The sequence below is a fragment of the Artibeus jamaicensis genome, unplaced genomic scaffold, assembly GCF_021234435.1.
Source record: "Artibeus jamaicensis isolate MK-2021 breed Jamaican fruit bat unplaced genomic scaffold, CSHL_Jam_final contig_60, whole genome shotgun sequence".
In the NCBI taxonomy this organism is placed as follows: domain Eukaryota; kingdom Metazoa; phylum Chordata; class Mammalia; order Chiroptera; family Phyllostomidae; genus Artibeus; species Artibeus jamaicensis.
In genome coordinates this window covers 3,596,469-3,616,375 of record NW_026521900.1, presented here as the reverse complement: position 1 = coordinate 3,616,375, position 19,907 = coordinate 3,596,469, and the positions used below count along the sequence as shown (strand labels likewise).

At 36.5% G+C, this 19,907-nt stretch overlaps 1 protein-coding gene and 1 pseudogene across 6 annotated transcripts in view; one reads left to right on the top strand and one right to left on the bottom strand.

Annotated features, from left to right (window-relative positions):
• Positions 1-19,907, bottom strand: part of USP9X (ubiquitin specific peptidase 9 X-linked) — a 393,159-nt gene that overhangs the window by 82,812 nt on the left and 290,440 nt on the right. For all 6 annotated transcript variants that reach the window (XM_037165301.2, XM_037165309.2, XM_037165292.2 and 3 more), the window contains 4 exons: positions 10,416-10,669; positions 5,969-6,114; positions 1,988-2,067; positions 926-1,038 (listed from right to left, as the gene is read on the bottom strand). In XM_037165301.2, the coding sequence (XP_037021196.2) occupies positions 926-1,038; positions 1,988-2,067; positions 5,969-6,114; positions 10,416-10,511 (435 nt within the window). In that variant the 5' untranslated portion in view covers positions 10,512-10,669. The remainder of the gene's footprint in view (positions 1-925; positions 1,039-1,987; positions 2,068-5,968; positions 6,115-10,415; positions 10,670-19,907) is intronic.
• Positions 6,293-6,391, top strand: LOC119064114 (uncharacterized; annotated as a pseudogene).

Here is a 19,907-nt window from a genome sequence, read left to right as displayed (position 1 = left end):
TAGTTCTCATCCCTGTGTCCTTCCTATTTGTTCCTCCAAATCCCTCCCCCATTTTGAAAAGCCATTTGATATGGCTTACAAAATGAAAAAGGCAATGCTCTATGTCCAGACAAGACGCAAATTATCACTGTTTTCTCTTTGGAATTTGTATGTGAGAGGCAGCATTTCTAAAATCTAAACAATATGTCAATTATCCAAGATGAAATAGATTTGCTAGGCCTCAATGCAATATTTTGACACCACTTTCAAAGTTTCCATTCCTATACTTACAGTGCATTTTCCTAGACTGAAGATCTATGTAGCGGATTTGTTTGCTACTGCCAGTCTCTTGGTGACACCACTAATTTGAGAACACTTTAAATTCTCCATTTGAGATTTTTTTTTATTACAACTACAATTTGAATTCAGACCACAGATATGTTTGAATACTGGCTTGTGGTTTAAAATTTCCGTTCTTACCTCTACCGCATGCCAAGGTTGAGGCATGTAGGTTTCTTTGCTGTCTCTGTATGGTAGATTTATTTCTCTGCCATTAACCATTTGTGTCCCAGATACAGATTACCCATCTTGGGTATTTTTCTTCTTAGTGGTACATGAAATGAGCGGTGCATCTTGCAAATTATAGCATCATTATTTTCAATAAAGTGTGGTGACTTGCCTAAAGTGGCAAGGCACTTGAGAACCCAGGAGACAAATTAAACCAAAATTTCCTAACTTTAAATCTTGCACTCATTTAAATGATCATGCTTCCTTCAATAGAAATTATAATTTACAAAAAGTATTTTAAAACTTTAGCATTTTCAGACCTTTTTAATTCAACCAATATATCAAATATATAACCCAATACACATATATGTGTGTATGAATGAGAGAAAACAGTATCATTATGTAAATCAGATTTTTAAAAGTCAAATGCAAGACTCACATGAATTTCAAACTTCCAGCCACTCACTGCTTCATCTGTAAGGATTTTAGTGAATGATATTGTTAGCCCATCTCGAAAAAATCGCTGACAGGCTTCACTTTTAACATCAAGGCCTAAGAAAAGGGGAAAAATTAATATAAATAAAACATTTCTTTGGTTGTCTTACAATGTCCAATTATACAATAAAGGGTAATAAATCATTGTAAACTTTTCACTGACAGCTAACGAATGCAGACTAGCTTTGAGGTTTTAATTATAGAAGATATGACATTTAAACCCAGTAGAGTACTTTAAAAGAAAAAAAATGAACCTTCCCTAAAATAACCCTCACAGGCCCAGATAAAAAATAGAGAGGTAGAGGAGATACATGTTCAGTGCATGTCAATAATATTTTACATATCGATGTATAGTCGGGACCTAGACCATGTCAAGGACAGAAGTCTTTAAAAATTTGCTAAGTAAATGTGTAAATGAACAAGAGGTTTGAGCAATAGAAAATAACTATAACCTAATAATGCATTTTCATAGGTTATTAGATTTAGGGAAGGTACTAAAAATATTAACTTTACAATTATCAATTGTAATAATGCCTTCAGATAATTAGAACATATCCATGGCTACACTATTTTAGAAACTGAAATGTTACTGCCATTTATTTTAATATCTAATTCCTGAAAAATGAATAGAGAATACAATACTCATCCTTTTGCTACAAAGATGTCAAGTGTACCTAAAGGAGACCAAAGTCATTTAAAAAATGGTTAGTTCCAGCCTTAAGCTTTTACTTCTGGACAACAAAAATAAAAAACAGATTCCTTTTTACTAGCGTATTGATTTCATATGTAACTTCAGAAAGTTCATGCCCTTAAAGGCTGTCCAAAGGACATGAATCCTTGCTCTAGGTATATATGATAAGCCATGGCACAAAATCTTTTGTTAGATGTTCTTGTCTAGAAATATACATTAAATGTTCATAAGAGAGGAAAAGAAAGTAAGTGTTCAGAGATAAAGTGAAAGGATACATAGTAGCCACACTACAGAAAGCCTAACATCAAAACTTACCTTTTTTACTAAGATCAATAGCAGCTTCTAAAAGCACTTCTAATTCCCCTTTTGGCAAAACTGGAACCACCCATCGAGGCCTAAGAGTTTTAAAAATATAAAAAGATATTTATTAGTGCACTAAAAGAGGTACTATATAAATGAGATGCTAATTACAATTACATCATGAAAATATTAATATTAAAATAACATTAAAATATCAAAACAAGTTTGGCAGAACATCTGCTTTGTGAGACTAAGTGCTGTTTTCTCTAGAAATAACAAGGAACTGTCAAACAAAAGACAGCTTTGAGAGAGAAAAAAATTATTTTAACAGAATAAAAATACTATATAATAATCAAACGTCGATTAAATAGATAAGCTATTGTTAAGGTTCACAGGAAAGTACTCTTTCAGGATTCAGGTGGGAAGACATTATTATGAACCACTTAATTGTCTTCAATTTCCTCATAAAGAAGAAAATAAATTGTGGCAGTGACTGATTTCTGCCTCAATTCATCATAGTTCATCAACTCTTCCTGGAGGCTAAGTGAGAGGTGAGTCTCGAAATCTCCCTCCCTCAAACAAGAATGCAGCAAGCATGCTTCCTTGGTGGTGCTTTCTCTGGTCCCAGTGAAAGCCCAACCATCTAGGATCCTTTATCACCCCTTTCCTCCTCACCCCTATCCAAGTCACCCAGGAGACCAAAAACCCCTGTTCTCACAAAAAGTAATCCATGACCACATAATCCATTAGAAACAAATGTATACCACCTTTGCCACTCTTTATTTATATTTAAAAACACCATTTGTATTTCTCTTCCCTTGAGAACTTGCAAATACGTAACTCTGTCTTAGAGTCTGCATAACAAGTATATTTATATTTTACTAAGAGTCACCAATCACCTGACAAGTATCAAAAAGCCAATAGTATGACCTTTTGCTGTAATGTCTATGCTGTAGAGGATGGTCAGAAACATTACAAATAACTTTATACAATTTTTGTTTGACTATAACTTACTGTATGCCATTACTATAGGCATCTGTCAGAATCTCACTTAACATGCTCCTTCAAAAATACCAATAAAAACAGTAAGTTAAATATATTAATATGAAAAATACTCAAGATGAAGTTAAAAAGTTACAAAATGATATAGTAAGAATCCCCTATTTATGAAAAAATCAAATATATATAGTACACATGATAGTAAATGCAAAGATAATCTGAAGACTGTACTCCTGATTGTTAATACTGATTTTTGGTTAGGATGTATGTACATAAAAAGGAAATTAAAGAACTTTATCAACATAATATTTCTATGTTTACAAAAGCATAATTATATTATTTATGTAACCAGAAGTTTCATAAAATACAAAGGGTTTCTAGTACCCCTGCCATTATACACATAATAGTGTTCACTGATTTTTAAAAAGTGAAGCAACAACAACCACAAAAAAACATTTTTTAGTAAGGCAAGTGCATATAAATATGTGTGTGTGTTCCTTATGTTCCTTTTTAGGGTTTGTCACATGTCCCCAGCACTTGCTTGTTGAGCAGAGTGAATTGGGCAGCCACATGGGGTTCCCCGATATGATCTTCCCTTATCTTCTTTAAGCCTTTTTCTTCCCTAGCTTTAAACTTTTCATTCTCTCAGAGTTCTCCTCCAAATAATCAGGAGGTTGGAGGGGATATGTTTATACTACATGTATGAAAACTTATACTCTGAACTACCCACTGAGATAAGGATCAAGAGAAACAAAGAGCTGAGACTGGTCAAGGGATCACATGGGGCAGGCTCTGAGGAACTCAATCTCTTTATGATCTGGTTTACCTCAGGGCAATGCAAAAATTTCTGAAGTCATCTAGCAACTCTAGCAACTAACATACCAGTGAGAAAAAAATCTTCATAAACTCTCAAAAGGGGAAATTAACTGAGTTCTACTTCAGAAACACACCAGCTATGGTTATCATCAATCTGAAAACTACTGACATAACTTCCCCTAATTTAAAGTCCATTAAGGGACTTGCGCCAAGATGGAGGCGTAGGTGGAAACACTATACCTTCTCTCACACCCAAGTTTAAAAACAACCAAGTTTTAGCAACAAAAACGCAGCCAAACCACAGAAAATTGAACGATATGGAAGTCTGACAACAACAAACCATTCAGCCAAACCTGTAAGAGGGGCAGAGCCAGCAGCAGAGCGGGGTCGGGCAGGAAAGATCCACTGGACCAACCCGGGCGCGCCACCCAGGTGCACAGGCAGTGGGGCAGATCCCAGGTGTGGAGTAGCAGTGGGCAGACCCACTGAGGGCTGACAGCGGTCAAACATTCGCATGCAGATAACCAGCGAAGGAATGAGCAGTGAGACTGAGACAAACTGTGCAAACCACAGCAGCGGGAAGTAGCAGAGAGGACTGCTGTTGTCCCTCTCTGACCCTGCCCCCACATACAGCATCGCAAACCAGCGACCTGGGTGCCCCCCCCCCCGAACACCTAGGGCTCCGCTCCTCATACCTAACAGGCACGAACAGAGCAAAAAAAAAAACACCAGGGCTCAAGAAGAACAGCTCAGAGCCCCAGTGCCAATAACTCTAAGCGATGAAGAAACAGCCAAACTCTCAGATGCATAGTTCAAAACACTGGTGTGATCAGGATGCTCACAGAACTGGTTGATTTTAGTCACAAATTAGAGGAACATATACATGAAGGCTAAACTAAGTGAAATGAAGGGAAATGCCCAGGAAACCAATAGTGATGGAAAGGAAACTGGGACTCAAATCAAGGGAGTGGACCAGAAGGAAGAAAAAAATGACCAAACAGAAAAGAATGAAGAAACAAGAATTCAAAAAAATGAGGAGAGGCTTAGGAACCTCCAGGACATATTTAAACATTCCAACATCCGAATTACAGGGATACCAGAAGGGGAAGAGGAATAGACACAAGTGGAAAACTTATTTGAACAAATAATAAAGGAGAACTTCCCCAATCTGGCAAAGGAAATAGACTTCCAGGAAATCCAGGAAGCTCAGAGAGTCCCAAAGAAGTTGGACCCAAGAAGGAACACACCAAGGCACACCATCATTATATTAGCCAAGATTCAAATGAAGGAGAGAATCCTAGAAGCAGCAAGAGATAAGGGAACTGTCACCTACAAAGGAGTTCCCATCAGACTGTCACCTGATTTCTCAAAAGAGACCTTACAGGCAAGAAGGGGCTGGAAAGAAGTATTCCAAGTCATGAAATCCAAAGGCCTACATCCAAGATTGCTCTATCCAGCAAAGCTTTAATTTAGAACGGAAGGGCAGATAAAGTGCTTCTCAGATAAGATCAAATTCAAGGAGTTCATCATCGCCAAGCCCTTATTATATGAAATGTTAAAGGGACTTATGTAAGAAAAAGAAGATAAAAAAGATGAACAGTAAAAGGACAGCAAAATCAGTTATTAAGAACCACACCTAACACAAAAGCAAACTAAGAGGACAGCTAGATCAGGAGCAGAACCATAGAAATGAAGATCTCAAGGAGGGTTAGCAACAGGGGAGTGGGAGGAGGAGAAGGCACAGAGAGTAAGTAGCATAGACAGTAGGTACAAAATAGATGGGGGGGTCAAGAATAGTATGGGAAATACAGAATCTGAAGAACTTGAGACATGTAGTCATAAACTAAAGGGGGGGAATGGTGGGGGAGGGGATGTGCAGTGTGGAGGGAAATGAAGGGGGGAAACAGAACTGTAATGGAATAATCAATAAAATATTTTTAAAAAAAGAAAGAAATGCAAAAAAAAAAAAAAAAAAAAAGGTCCATTAAGAAATACAGGTTCTAAGCCTTTGACAGTGACTAAGATGTTAAGAATACTAAGGAGGCAATGTGGTTACTGTGATATTCCTGTCCACTCTTGCTCTTTCTCTTTTCCACTACCAATCACTGTGCTGAGAAACTTGGGTTGCTTTTCCTGTGTAATAGGCATGTTAGAAAACAAAAACAACAACAATCAACTCACCTATTGATCATGTCATCTAACTTTGCCAGGTCAGTATGTGGAAATGCAGGTTCCTCCTCTTCAAGCTGTGGGGGAGCATCGCCCTGACCTTGTTCATCTGGGGGAGTTGCCGGGGAATTTTCATTGGAAGAATCAGGCGATGAAGTCTTAATTAAAAATTAAATATTCCATATTTAGATTTCTATAATGTATGTACATTTAATAATTCAAATACCAATGCAAATTAGGGGGAAACAGCATCAATTTTTAAGGACATGATCACTGTAAGCTGATAATGTTTCAGGCAGTCTCTGTGCCACTATACTTGAAAATAATTTCATTTAAATGCTCACTTTGGCAGCACATATACTAAAATTGGAATGATACAAAGAAGATTAGCATGGCCCCTGCACAACAATGACACAAAAATAATTTCATTTAATTCTCAACATCGTAAAGAAGCAATGTCATTTAATAGATGAAAAAATAAACTCAGACAATAAATTAACTAGCCCAAGGCTGCAAAGCTCCAATTCTGTGGTCAGGATTTGAATCTAGATCTAATTCTAAAGTTTGTGCTCTTAGTCACAATGTATACTGCTTCTCTGCTTACATTTCCCACCATGATAGAAATTATTATACAAATGGGAAATATCACATTTTAAAGATTAAAAATTTTCTGATTTATTGCTAATTTTATTCTTTCATTATTCCTTTTTAGTACGTGTCTCTCCCCCCCACACCTTAGCTGTGCATACTTTCACTGCTTAATAAACTTTTAGGATCTTAAATCCTAATTCAGAAAGATGGTATTTTCCACTTTTAAATGACAACTAATCTAAATTCTAAGCTATTTACTCATCAGTGCTTTAGTTTTTCTATCCATTGGAAGTTGATGGCCCTTTTAGAGAATGCCCTTTTCCCTATCATTTTAGCACTTACTGAACAGTTGTATAAGTAAATGCTTGTACTGAAGACGTCTAGGTACACTATCATTAATATGGTTTACTTACAGTTTATATATGAACTCACAAAAACAATTTGCAAGTAAACAGCAAACTTTTATACTTAAGATGGCAAACACTGTGCATACACTATAGAGCTAGACTTAAGGCAAAAAATAAAAATCTATATGGCAGGAAATTTAAGTGGTAGAAGCCCAATAGGAATATTTGCAATGGAAATATCCAGCTTGGGAAGTCTGGTTTACTATTTTTTTTTAAATCCACTTTCTCCTGATACATGTATTATACAAGAGTGGGCTAAAGCAGACTTAACAGCTATTCATATGCAGTTCATATGGAAAATAGTATAAGAATAAACCATGTTTGGAGTACTCAAAATTGTAAACCTACTTTTGCCCACCCCTATGTACATGCTCAGAGAAACTGTAATGACAAAAATAACAATTAAAGTACCTATAAATACCACATCAACAGGCAAGCACCAATAACATTTAAAATTATTTCCTTGCAGTCTTTATTCTATAAACAAAAAAATCCTGTGTGTGTATGTATAAATTTCAATAAAATTAGGATAATCCACTTAAACCTATGTCCTTTTCCATTGGACATTTGAATATTTTCCTATATCATTAAGAATCTTTTGGCCCTGGCTGGTGTAGCTCAGTGGATTGAGATCAGGCCTGCAAACCAGACAGTCGCGGTTCGATTCCCAGTCAGGGCACATGCCTGGGTTGCAGGCTGGTTCCCTGCAGGCCAGTTCCCAGCAGGGGATGCGCAAAGGGCAACCATACATTGATGTTTCTCTCCCTTTCTCCCTCCCTTCCCCTCTAAAGATAAATAAATTTAAAAAATAAAATCTTAAAAAAAAAGAATCTTTTATAAGTTAATTAATGCCCATACACTATTAAATGAATTAAACAAATTAAGGGACATGAAGTATTTTGCATTTTTATTACTAAGATAAAGAGCTGCAATGAATCTTTTTACATATAAATCTTTGTGTTGAACTTCAATCATTCCTCAGGATAAGTAGGATCCTGGACATGTAATTACTACAACAGTATGAACTATTTTTTTAGTGCTTACTGACATATATATTTCCAAATGCCATTCTGAAAAGTCTGCACCATCCCAGCAACAGTACCCAGGAGTGTTCACCCACAGTGCCTTTGCCAAGGCTATTTCACATATCACTGAGTTATACTATATAATACCAGAGCCCAAAATATTCCCCTGTGGGAACACCCGTTTAAAAAATATTGTACGTTAAGTGGGAAAGTCTGACTGATTTTAGAAATTCCAAAAGAAAGCTTTAAGTTGGGAAGTGATTAATGCTATAGTTTTTTCTTGGTCCAGTCATGTGAAATCTTGTGAAATAACTAAAATTCTAACATTAAAAAGTAACGAATAAGAAAATGAAGGAGGAACTCTACAGACAGTTAAGAATGTAATTTATTTTGTTCCTTTGTTGTTTAAATCACAAATCACATTCCAAAATGTAAAGATCTATTAGAACATAACGTACATGTATAATATTAAGTTGACTATCACAAACCCCAGAGCTCTAAGAATGATCAAAAAAAAAAAAAAAAGTAAGGTTAGAGTAGAGGTTTAATTTTGTCTACAGTCAGTTCATGCAAGCCAGAAACACTGCAAAAGGCATTAGGAATCCATGTAAAACGTAAGTATAAAACTTGGGGGGAAAAAAAGAAAGCAAAAGATAACTGCAACTTTAACTACTAGCTCTTGGTTTAAAAATAGAAATTTTTGGCATCCAACCTTAGACTGTGTTTAAAGAAACCTGAATACTGGCTAACAAATTTATGACACAGGAAAGACTTAACTCTTTCCAAGATCTGTGACCACATACTTAAGTACTTTTATGTCTTAAAAGTGGGAACTGGAAGGAAAAAGAAATAAAGTCCACACACTTATTTGGAAAAAAATTAAAATCAACTTGCTCACTTCTCTAAAATGGCAGGAGAGGAAGAAAGGGAAGGGAGAGGAGGGGAGGGGGCAGAGTGCTTACACAGCTCTTCTCTATCATACTCGTAATAGAGAATTATCTAATCTATTACAGCCAGACAATTAGAACTTATCCCCAAATGACAGATGGAAGTACACACCCAACAATAACAATACCTTTGCCTAAAAATTTACCCATACACAATTCTACATAAATATGTACCAAATGTAAGCAGCATGTTTGTGATTCACATGCATATCACAAGTTTTAATGTTTGTCTTATTCAGATTAACATTTTCCAATATAAAACTGCATACTTTAAAAAAGGCTGAAAATCAATTATTTAAACTTCCATTTCAAGAAATAAGAAAAAGGACAGCAATCCATATCCGAAGTTAATTCAAAGGAAAGGTTAAAAGCATACAAGTGGAGAGGGGGAGAGAATTAAAGCCAAAAGTTGGTTTGGAGAAAGTTTAATAAAACTGATAAATCCCTAGAAAAGAATGATAAGGAGATGTCATCACCACAGACACAAAAATCAGAAAATTCTCCTATTAAAGAAAAAGTTGGATGGATCTGCAATCAAAACCTTTCCACATTCAGATCAATATTTCTCTCCCTCTCTTCCTCCCTCCTTTACCCTCTCTCTAGAATCAATCAGTCAATAAATAAAAATGCCCTGGCTATTGTGGATCAGTTGGTTGGGCATCGTCCTGCAAACTGAAAGGCTGTGGGTTGAATTCCTGGTCAGGGCACAAGCTTGGGTTCCAAGTTCGGTCCCCAGTTGGAGCTATGCCAGAGATAACTGATCAATGTTTCTCTCTCATTTCAATATTTTCCTCCCTCTCCTCCCTTCCTGCCCCTCTCTCTAGAATAAATAAAAGAAAAAAAATTTTCCCCCAAACCTTTTTACAGATACAACCACAGGCCAAATGGTTAACCAGTAAAAATCTTGCAAATGATTAAATGAGTAACAGAAATCTTACACAAATTCATCCAGAGAACATAAAGAATATCACACTGTGAGTTTATAAATCAGCATAAAATCTTGTTACCAAAAATATATTTTAAGCTCTTTGCAAATATTATTTCACTCTTTTTAACTCTATGAAGTACTTATGCTCTTGTTATCTTCATTTTACAGGTGAAAAATTGAGGCTTAGAGGTTACGTAATTTAACCACTTATAAAGTGAGTATGGTACAAAGCTAAAATTTCAACACAAGCAGTATGATTTGAATCCATGCCCTTAACCACAGGCTACACTGGATGACGTGGTTCTTTGCTCCAGAATTGACAGTGTTTTAAATCATTTTAATGATGGCTGACAGTTAAGATACCAGAAAAAGAGAAACTATTAATCAAGCGTTACCATCTAACAACACTCAAGCTTTCTTTTTATTGTGTAAGACAGTAACATATTTACTTTTCTAAAATAAGTTTTATAATTATTTCACAAATTATTCAGAACATGCTCTATTATTTAAACATCCCATCACAGACATACCAATGTAACTTTAGTATCTTAAAAGTCCTACCTGATTCTGTTGGAGGGGGGGCTGGGACTGTCCATCAGGAGCCTGGCCCTGGTTGTCATTCCCTCCTACTGGAGAGCCACGAGTCGTGGCTGTCATACTCGACACAGGGCAGATCTTTGCAATTTTGTCTGCTTATGTAGTTGTCTTGAGTAAAGAAATTATAGTCCACTTATAGAAGATGAAGTACCAGCATTTGCCAGTCTTAGAAAGCTCCAATTCAAGAATAAAACATCTTGCACAGACCATTGCATAACCTACAAAGTAGGAAAAAAAGTACATTTGTTTTAGATTTAGGAAAAAAACACGAATTAAGGAACTGTTCAAAACTTAGTATTACCAGTGAATTTAGTCAGGAGAAGGTTGCTATATAAATGAGAGGGAAAAGCGAAAAGCTAAAGTTTCATTAATATTATATTCAACTTAATAAACTGGTAATAGCATATCAACTGTTAAAGAAACATTAAAGTATAACCTTATGATATAATAATATTTCAGTTTTCTCCAAGGATTCCAAAGACACTGCCAACACACTTGGTTCATCTGGATTCAATCAGGGAATGGCAAAAACTGTCTTCAATTTGCTAATGCCTTAAATACACTGTAAAAGTGTATATACTCAAGACAAAGGTAATAAAACCTGATTTTTTAAGAACTTTTCAGGAAGCACTGCACAAGTAGCATTCATCACTGATACCAAATGGTTTTGAAACAAGCTTACAAGTGGTTTTAACAGAAACTTTAAAACTTTGGAGGAATTTTCTTTGGAGAGGGTTCAAACTATATGCTATTACTCTAATACAATCGAATCTGTCAAGCGACCAAGAGTCTCCACACTTTTGGCAAGGTTTTGGCCACAGGAACTCCCACAGCTGTGACAGGGCCATAGGGCTATAGATCCCAACTGTACCAACTGACAAGGTAACGGGAATGGCATCAAATCCTCAATTCTGTATTCATTAGACTACTGGGTCTCATCCTTAGCTGCACAGTAAAATCATCTGAGGTACTTTAAAAAACACAGTGCTGATTTCCAAACTCCTCTCCTGAGTCAATGACATATATAATACATGTGAGTCGAGCCTAGAGATCAGTACTTTAAAAAAAAATAAAAAATAAAAACCTAACCTGGTAATTGATTCTAATGTGCAAACAGGTTGAGAACTTCAGCTGATTGGTTATAAGTATATATTTTGTGATATGCAAGGTGACCAAATTCCTATTTACTACAACAGTCCAGTGTTTATCTGAAATTTAAATATAATCACTTAACACACAGATGGGGTTCTAACAAGATTTTGTTATCAACGCCCTGGCTGGCGTAGCACAGTGGATTGAGCTCGGGCCTGTGAACCACAGGATTGCATTTCGATTCCCAGTCAGGGCACATGCCTGGGTTGCAGGCCGGTTCCCTGCAGGCCAGTTCCCAGCAGGGGACACACGAAAGGCAACCATACATTGATGTTTCTTTCCCTCTCTCCTTCCCTTCCCCTCTAAAGATAAATAAATAAAATCTTAAAAAAAAAGATTTTGTTATCAATTGTGTAACAGGACAAGTTCACAACTGATAACATGAAGTACTGATGAGATTAAAAAAATCTTTTATACACGAAATGGAAAATCAATTAAAAGATTAAATGATTGAGCAGCCTTTCACTTTTGCTTTCCATTTTTATACACCCTACATTACAAAAGTTATGCTATGTAGACAATCTTAAAAACCTGAAGAAACTCACCTATCTTTAGTAATTTTGGGTCTGCTGACAAATTATGTGAACAATTTTTTCTTACCACTCCAAGTATCAGCTAACCAATTTAACTTCGTTTTTTCTCTACTTCATACCTGCTCCAATCTCTTCTCTCTGCTCCCCAACCTGGCCTCAAATTCCCACTGCATACTTTCCCCCAGTGGGTGACGCTCCAATCACCCCCTTTATCTTTTCCTAGATGCCTTGTTCTTAGCCTATAAATATGCTTGAATCTTTCTTACTGACCTTTTCTCCAAAAACCTTCAAAATGAATGTCTTTGTCTCCCCTTTCACTTCTAACACTCTCTCACCAGCTGCTGTGTCTAACCTACCAAAATTGCTTAACTAAAGTATATGGATGGTTTGAAGATTAACTGCCACAGAATTACTTGCAAAGCTCTGTGAAGATGTACATTTGATGGGGGGCGGGGTGGAGAATGGGGAGAAGGTCTGATCCACAGATCATCAATGCTCTACTAACTGACAAATCAAATTCCTGCATCTTGCTCTTCTTCATTCTCAGCGTAAAGATAACTAACTGGCTGTCAGCACCCCAGTCTGTCTTATGCAGTTCTGAGCTTCCTTGGCTTATACAAGTCAGGTTTCCTTTCTACTTCTTTTTAAAGGGAAACAGGGAAGGTAGCAGAGTGAATATATTTGCTGGATAGTTGACTCTACAAGTCTGGAACTGAAGCAAAACTTGGGGGTCTTGAAAACGATGCTAATTATTCGCAAAAGGGTGGGAACAGATGGATTCATTACCATCACCTGGGAAGCCCTCCCCAATAAACATAATCTCTACCCCTTACCTTCTTCTGAGAGTTTGAGAAGTAGCATATATATTTCCAAGCGTGGGGTAAGTCCAGGAGGGTGGGGGGGGGATGAACACTGAGGCACACAAAAATTAAAGTGGTATTTTTAAGTTAAGTCTTCACCTTAAAAAAATAGTTTACACAGAATTTGGGGTATTTTCCTATAAATTAGAAAACCAACACCCTAAATGATCTGACCAAAGCACGGTATTAAAGTTAAAAAGTCTAGAATTAATTCTATCACTGTGTCCACTAAACCAACATTATCTCTTTAAAAACTCTTTCCAGCCCTGGCTGGTGTGGAACAGTGGATTGAGTGACAGTCTGTAAACCAAAGGGTTTTAGGTTGATTCCTAGTCAGGGCACATGCCTGGGGTTACAGGCCGGGTAGGCCAGGTCCCCAGGAGAAGGTACACGAGAGGAAACCACACATTGAAGTGTTTCTCTCCCTCTCTTCCCTTCTAAAAATAAATAAAATCTTTAAAAAAAAGAGTCTTTCCAGAAAGCAACCCAAGGACAAATGAACGAATAAACAAAATTAGTATATACATACAATAGAATGTTATTTAGCAATAAAAAGGAAATAAGCCAGCCACAGAAGGACAAATAGTCTGTAATTCCACTTACATGAGGGTACTTTATCCTCAGAGACAGAAAATAGGTGGTTATTATCAGGGGTTGGGGGAAGTGGGGAATGAGAACTTATTGTTTAAGGGGTACAGAGATTCAGATGGACGGTGGTGATGGTTGCATAATAATGTTAATACCACTGAACTATACACTTAAAAGTGGTTAAAACAGTAAATTTTGCTGTAATATTTTCCCCACAATAAATTTTTACATATACAGCACTGGCTGTTCTCTTGTTTTACAGTCCTTTAACATTCAGAGAACATGAGTTAAAACATCTTAAAATTACATTTTCATGTTTTGTTTATTTATGCTTAACATCCTCCCACTTACATGTATCCCAATAATCCTCTACCTATAGACAAATTAAAAACCAGGAGACAAATTATTCTACACAAAAGTATTCAGGGGATTACTTGGGGACTATCCCTTCAAAGGTTGCAGTTGAGTAACAACCCCTCTCCACTCAAACAAAATACCTTTTTCAGACCACAGAACTAAATCATTTTCTATTCCATCAGCAAAGCCTCAGGTTGCTTGCCATCCCTATCTCTTACAGAATTTCACCTTAATGTCTTTTGTTTTCTAGATTTCTATGTCTGTCAAGTTCTCCACATTTTTAGATTTCCATTACTACTGGGTAGGTATATGCCAGGTCTCACCACAGCACGCTCTGCTAGTTGTAACAGCCAACTCTCTCTATTACCACATAAGAATTGAATATGTTTTCCTCCATATGTTGGGCTAGGAGATTTAGAGTAAGAAATTGGTATGAATCAATTAAAAATGTATGGTGTCAAATATATAACTTGTTCAAAATCCCACCTCTGGCATTTACAAGATGCCTATATCTTAAAGGTCAGTAATAAGCACTCTCAATTTTTTTCCAGGTCTTTAAAACTGAGGTTACCCACAAAAATGCCATGAGAATTTTAGTGAAGGTTTTGTAAATACCAAGCACACAGTAATTTTTTTCCTTTTTATAAGTACTATGAAGGATTCTTGAATATTTAAAGAATCTGAATATTTTAAAATATAATTTGGGAAGGTTTGAATAGAAAAAAATTGTTTTTTTAAGTAACTTCTTAAAATTCCTATTTTAATCCAAAGATTAAAAGAAATGCACTGGATTCCCAACTAGAATCAATGCTTTAACTTGATTTGTAGAAGCAGTCTCAAGGCTCTAACAGGAGTTGTAACAGTGAATTTATGCACACCTAGGCAAGCTAGAACAAGCTTTCTACCAAGCCAAAGCAGCAGTATACTACACAGAACTAAAGAAACTCAGTGATTATTCAAATCATGTAAAAATCATGTAAAAAAACCACTTCCTATAAATACACTTTTAGAAAAACAACATTACTACTCCAAGGGTCGCTGTTCTCACCCCCTCCCCCGACACTCACATTTTATCAGAATGGATCTTGGATTTTCTGCTATGCAATTACTAAACTGCCTTTCAGAATACACAGCATTTTTTCATACCCAAACTTAGCATCTCAACATCCTCCAAGATGGGAAAAGCATCACTTTTACCTGGATGAAGATTGGCATTATGTTCTTTTAAATAACTTCGTATTCCATAAGCAGCACACCACTTATTAGTTATTTTAAACTTTACAGAACTAAATATTCTAGCAGCTTTCAATGGGAGGTCTTTAATACCAGAGAAACCTCAGGACAAAGAAGAATGCACCTTCTCTACCCAGTCATTTTTCTACCTCTGCTCAAATGTTCCCCATAGTCTATAATCTCTCTCTTTTTATGCAGCACACTAAAATACTCTACAAGTCCATATATATATGATACTAGCACACCAAGAATTACTTCTCTTTGTAAATTTTTCCTTTGACCCAAAAAAGTTTAAATAAAAACTCAAAGCTTAGTCATTTATGAAATTCATGCTGAGCACCTACAATGGGCCACATTGTTTTAAATAAGGGAATATTACACTGCACATCTCTCTGTTCTTGTGGAATTGACATTACAGACTGAGGATAGAGACAATAAGCAACAAGTCCAACACTCCAAAGAAATTGTTTATTTCCTTTACCAGGCATCGAAATGAATTGAGTTTCTTAGAAAACAATTTTATAAACCATCCTTAAACTCATCCATTGATATTACCTTAATATGTAAATTTTACCTATTTCTGGCTTTATGTGCTAAAATCAAAGGGAAAATTACTCAATTATATGTCTTCCTTTCTAATGCCTTTGTATCTCTGACATCCATGACCCTTGTTTTTTCTTAAAATAATTGACTCACCAGAGGCAAGAGACTAACTCTGAAACACAAGCTGTGCTTAGCTTTCACCAGACATTAGACGTCACTACTTTTTGCTGATGACTACAAAATGAAAACTAATTACAACTGTCTTAAGCAAACTGTTATTTTATAATTAATATACTAACATATAGAAGTATTTGAGTTATGTAGATTTACATTTTAATGTGAAATGCATAAACTTTTTAAAAGACTTTATTTATTTTTAGAGAGAGGGGAACGGAGGGAGAAAGAATGGAGAAACATTTACTGGTTGCCTCTGGTACCTGCCCTGTCCACCACAATACAGGCATGTGCCTGGTTGCCTCTGGTACCTGCCCTGTCCACCACAATACAGGCATGTGCCTGGTTGCCTCTGGTACCTGCCCTGTCCACCACAATACAGACCAGGAATAGAACCAATGACCTTTTGCTTTGCTGAAGGATGCCCAACCAACTGAACCACAAAGGTCAGGGCTGTTCTTTCTCTTAAAAGCATGGTTACTGTTAAGACTGCACCCATCCTTTCAATTGTTTTACCTTTTTGCATTAGAAATGCTCACTATAAATCTTAATAAAAAGCGGACCACATCATGTCATGGCCCTGTTTAAAAATCTTCAGAGATCAGAATAAAAGACCAAACTACTTCTCACTCAAACACCTAATTCCAACCTCAACTTGCAACTACTCGACCCAAAACTTGTTTTAATTCCAGTTTAATTAATTTGCCTTCTTGTTTCGTTAAAATGTCTCTCCATGCTGCTGCTGGGGCCTTTGCACATGCAATCTGCATTAATAGCCTGCAACTCTCCTAACAGAATTCATCAAGTACAGTAGAAGTCCTCAACCTCGACATCATTTCCTTACAGATGAGATACCCAAGGAACTTATTTGTATCAATTAGGCTATGGTAAAATTGGGTTCAGTTATAAGTCATTTTGCATGAAGTCGCAGAACCTACCAAAACCGTTAAGTGAGGACTTACTGTACATACTCCTATGTGAGGCTATTTTCTTTCATAGCATCTGTGTGATAATCTCTCTTCCTACCAAAAAACAAAAATAAAAACAAAACAAAAACTCCCTAAAGAAAGAGAGAAGCTATTATAAACTGTTCATCACTGAATCCCAAGGATTCACTGGCACACAATAGATAGGTAGAAAGGTGTTCAAAACTAAAAATGGGGGCTTGGGGTCGGTAGCAAAAACAGCAACAAAGTCACACCCCCTCCCGTCTCCATCAGCTCCTCTTTTATGATGGGTTCAATGTTACCTTTTCCACTCCCATTCCTACCACTCTTGGCTAGATTCCAATTTTAAGAGAATCCTGGCTGGCCTCCCCAGTACCAATCCGTTCCACATATTAATGCTAAACTAATCTCCCAAAACTTTTAATCTCTGAAACAGTTACTGGCTTCCTCCTCTCCATTTCTACCTCAGAGTATTTATTATTCAGTCATTCACAATTGGCCCAAACTTATTTTTTCAACATTGTCTCTCATTCCCCAATGTTAATACGACCACAGCCAGGCTGACATACTTCAAATTCTAAATAAAATTTTACTTATTGAGTGATTATAATAGGTAACATTTGAGTGCTAACTTTGTGTCAGACACTATTCCAAGCAAGTTGTATGTATAAATTTATTTACTCCTCAGAACAAGCCTATCATTAGCCCCATTTCAGGAGTAAAGAAACTGGGGCAGAGTAAATAAGCAGTAAGAGTAAATAAGCAGTAAGAGTGGAGCCAGGATTTCTAACCCAGTACAGGCTCTAAAGGTCTTCATTTTTAACTTCCTTGCCATACATTCATAATGTTGGAAAATAAAGAGAAAAATACCATCACTCTCACCATATCCCCACTTTAAAGATAAACTCTATTAAAATGTTTTAATGCAGAAACATACTTTATAAAACTAAATTTGTGGTTTTTCACTTAATTTATAATTTTCCAATGTTAAATATTCTGTCATCACTAATGACTACATACCACAGGCTTTTCTTCTAAAACACAAGAGCTGTATTCCTGCAATGTTAAAATGTGGCCTTTGCTTAAGAGTAAAGGCCTGTCTTTTCCAAACTCCACCAGCACTGCCATTATCATTAGCACAAGACTTGTCACTGTTACTACACATTATGATAAATTATACACAAAACCAGTCAAGGCAGCACATTAGGCACAGCACCCCTCTTCTCAGTGTGATGCTAGTTCACATCCAATCAGTGACTCAGGTTAATGCAAATGAAGATGTTTAATTAATCTTTGTTAAACTCGAATATATTACTTGAGTTAAAAGCCCATATTTTATAACTACTATTAACAGCCCCTCCAATTTTTGCCACTAAATCACTATGTATAGCCACTGCCACTTCCTATGGATAACTTCCTAGAAGTCATAACAAACAACTGCATCCTGCATTCTAAATTCTTTGTGGCAGAAGCTTATTCATTTAGAAATGCTTGGTAATTGGCCAAATACTAATTCAAAATTTCTCCATACTAATTGTCAACTTGTCTGTACACAATTAGGATATCAGAAGCTTTTATATGTATTGGGTTGGCCCAAAAGTCTGTTTAATTTTTTTTCTATAAAACAAAAAGACTCATTTATCATTTTCACCAATAACTTTATTGATTTGGATATTCTGAGTATGTTGGCTATCTCCCACTATTGGCTTCTAGCGGACAGACACCAGGGGTGCTGCCAACCATCTTCCAATACATGACAGCCCCAGGAAAGAATCATTTAGCCAAAATGTCAATAGTACCAAGAAAATTTGCAAATAACTTTTGACACATTTGATTAGTCACAGCAACTTCTCCATACACGGCATAAAACATTTTTTTGGTGTTTCAGTCGGGTTTTTACCTTTCTGGAAATAATAAAGCATAATACGCTAAAAATTTTCCTTGTTTTCTTCCATCTTCAATGTTAAAAGATGTGTACACATACACAATAACCAAAATTGCTAAGTTTTTTTTTTTAATGTACACTGACATGACAGCTATCACTACATTCTAAGAAAATTGTTTGGAATGAAGTTAAAGACAACTAAGCGCTACTAGAGCCATCATACAGAAAAAAAAAAAAACTAAACGAATTTTTGGGCCACTCCAATACATAAAAGCTTCAATACACTCCAGCACTTTACAAGGCATTCACAAACACAAATTCATTAAGTAGCTGTAGAAAACAAGTAATTTTTAAAATTAAAAATGACTTCTGAAGCTTTGTGGATACTCTCCCTAATTAAACAACAACTGGTGAAAATTATTTTTAAAGTCTTTGATCTAAAACACTTAAAAAAACAAGAAAAAAGCAAGAAATTGTCCTAAAGGTATATAGCAAACAAAGAAAACACTCATTCAAGAATATCTACTGTATCTCAGTTAAAACTGGCACTTTGAGTCAGCTCAGCAAGACAGCTGTTCCATTCCAGGTGGGTATAGCCAAGAACACAGGGCTCTTTTTACCCCAAGCCCCCAGTCAAGGTATTTCCCTAGGAGGGGAAGGGAGCTAGCATTTCTCATTATCCCCAAGTCTGAGTTGCAAAGGCTCTAATGTGGGCAAAAGCAGCTGAGAGTTCTGGGCTCTTCTATCTAGGCCACACTTGTGGAGCAGAAGCTGAACCCAGGTTCAACGCGGAGTAATGTGGTCCCAATAATGGCCCACACTCCGTCTCATTCACGGAGCCAAGGTTCCATGCCAGAAAACAAGTTGAGAAGACCAGAGACTGCTGCTCCCACACAGTACCTGCTCAAGAAGCAGTGTAACTCTAAGAGAACTAGGTCATTCAATGGTGTCAAGGTTTGGCCCAGAGGGAGAGGCAAGCCATAAGAAAACTCTTAAGTTCTCTCAAAGTGAACTGACTTATCTGAAACACAGTACAGGGAAGGTCAAGCCAAAGGGTGTACTAGAAAACAATGGAGACAGAAGCAATAAGCAATTAAGAGGCTGGATGTCCCATAAGTGCTGGCAAGAAGCTAAACTTTAAACCAGCTAGCAGTTTACCAAAAAGAACCAGAGAAGAGACAGCT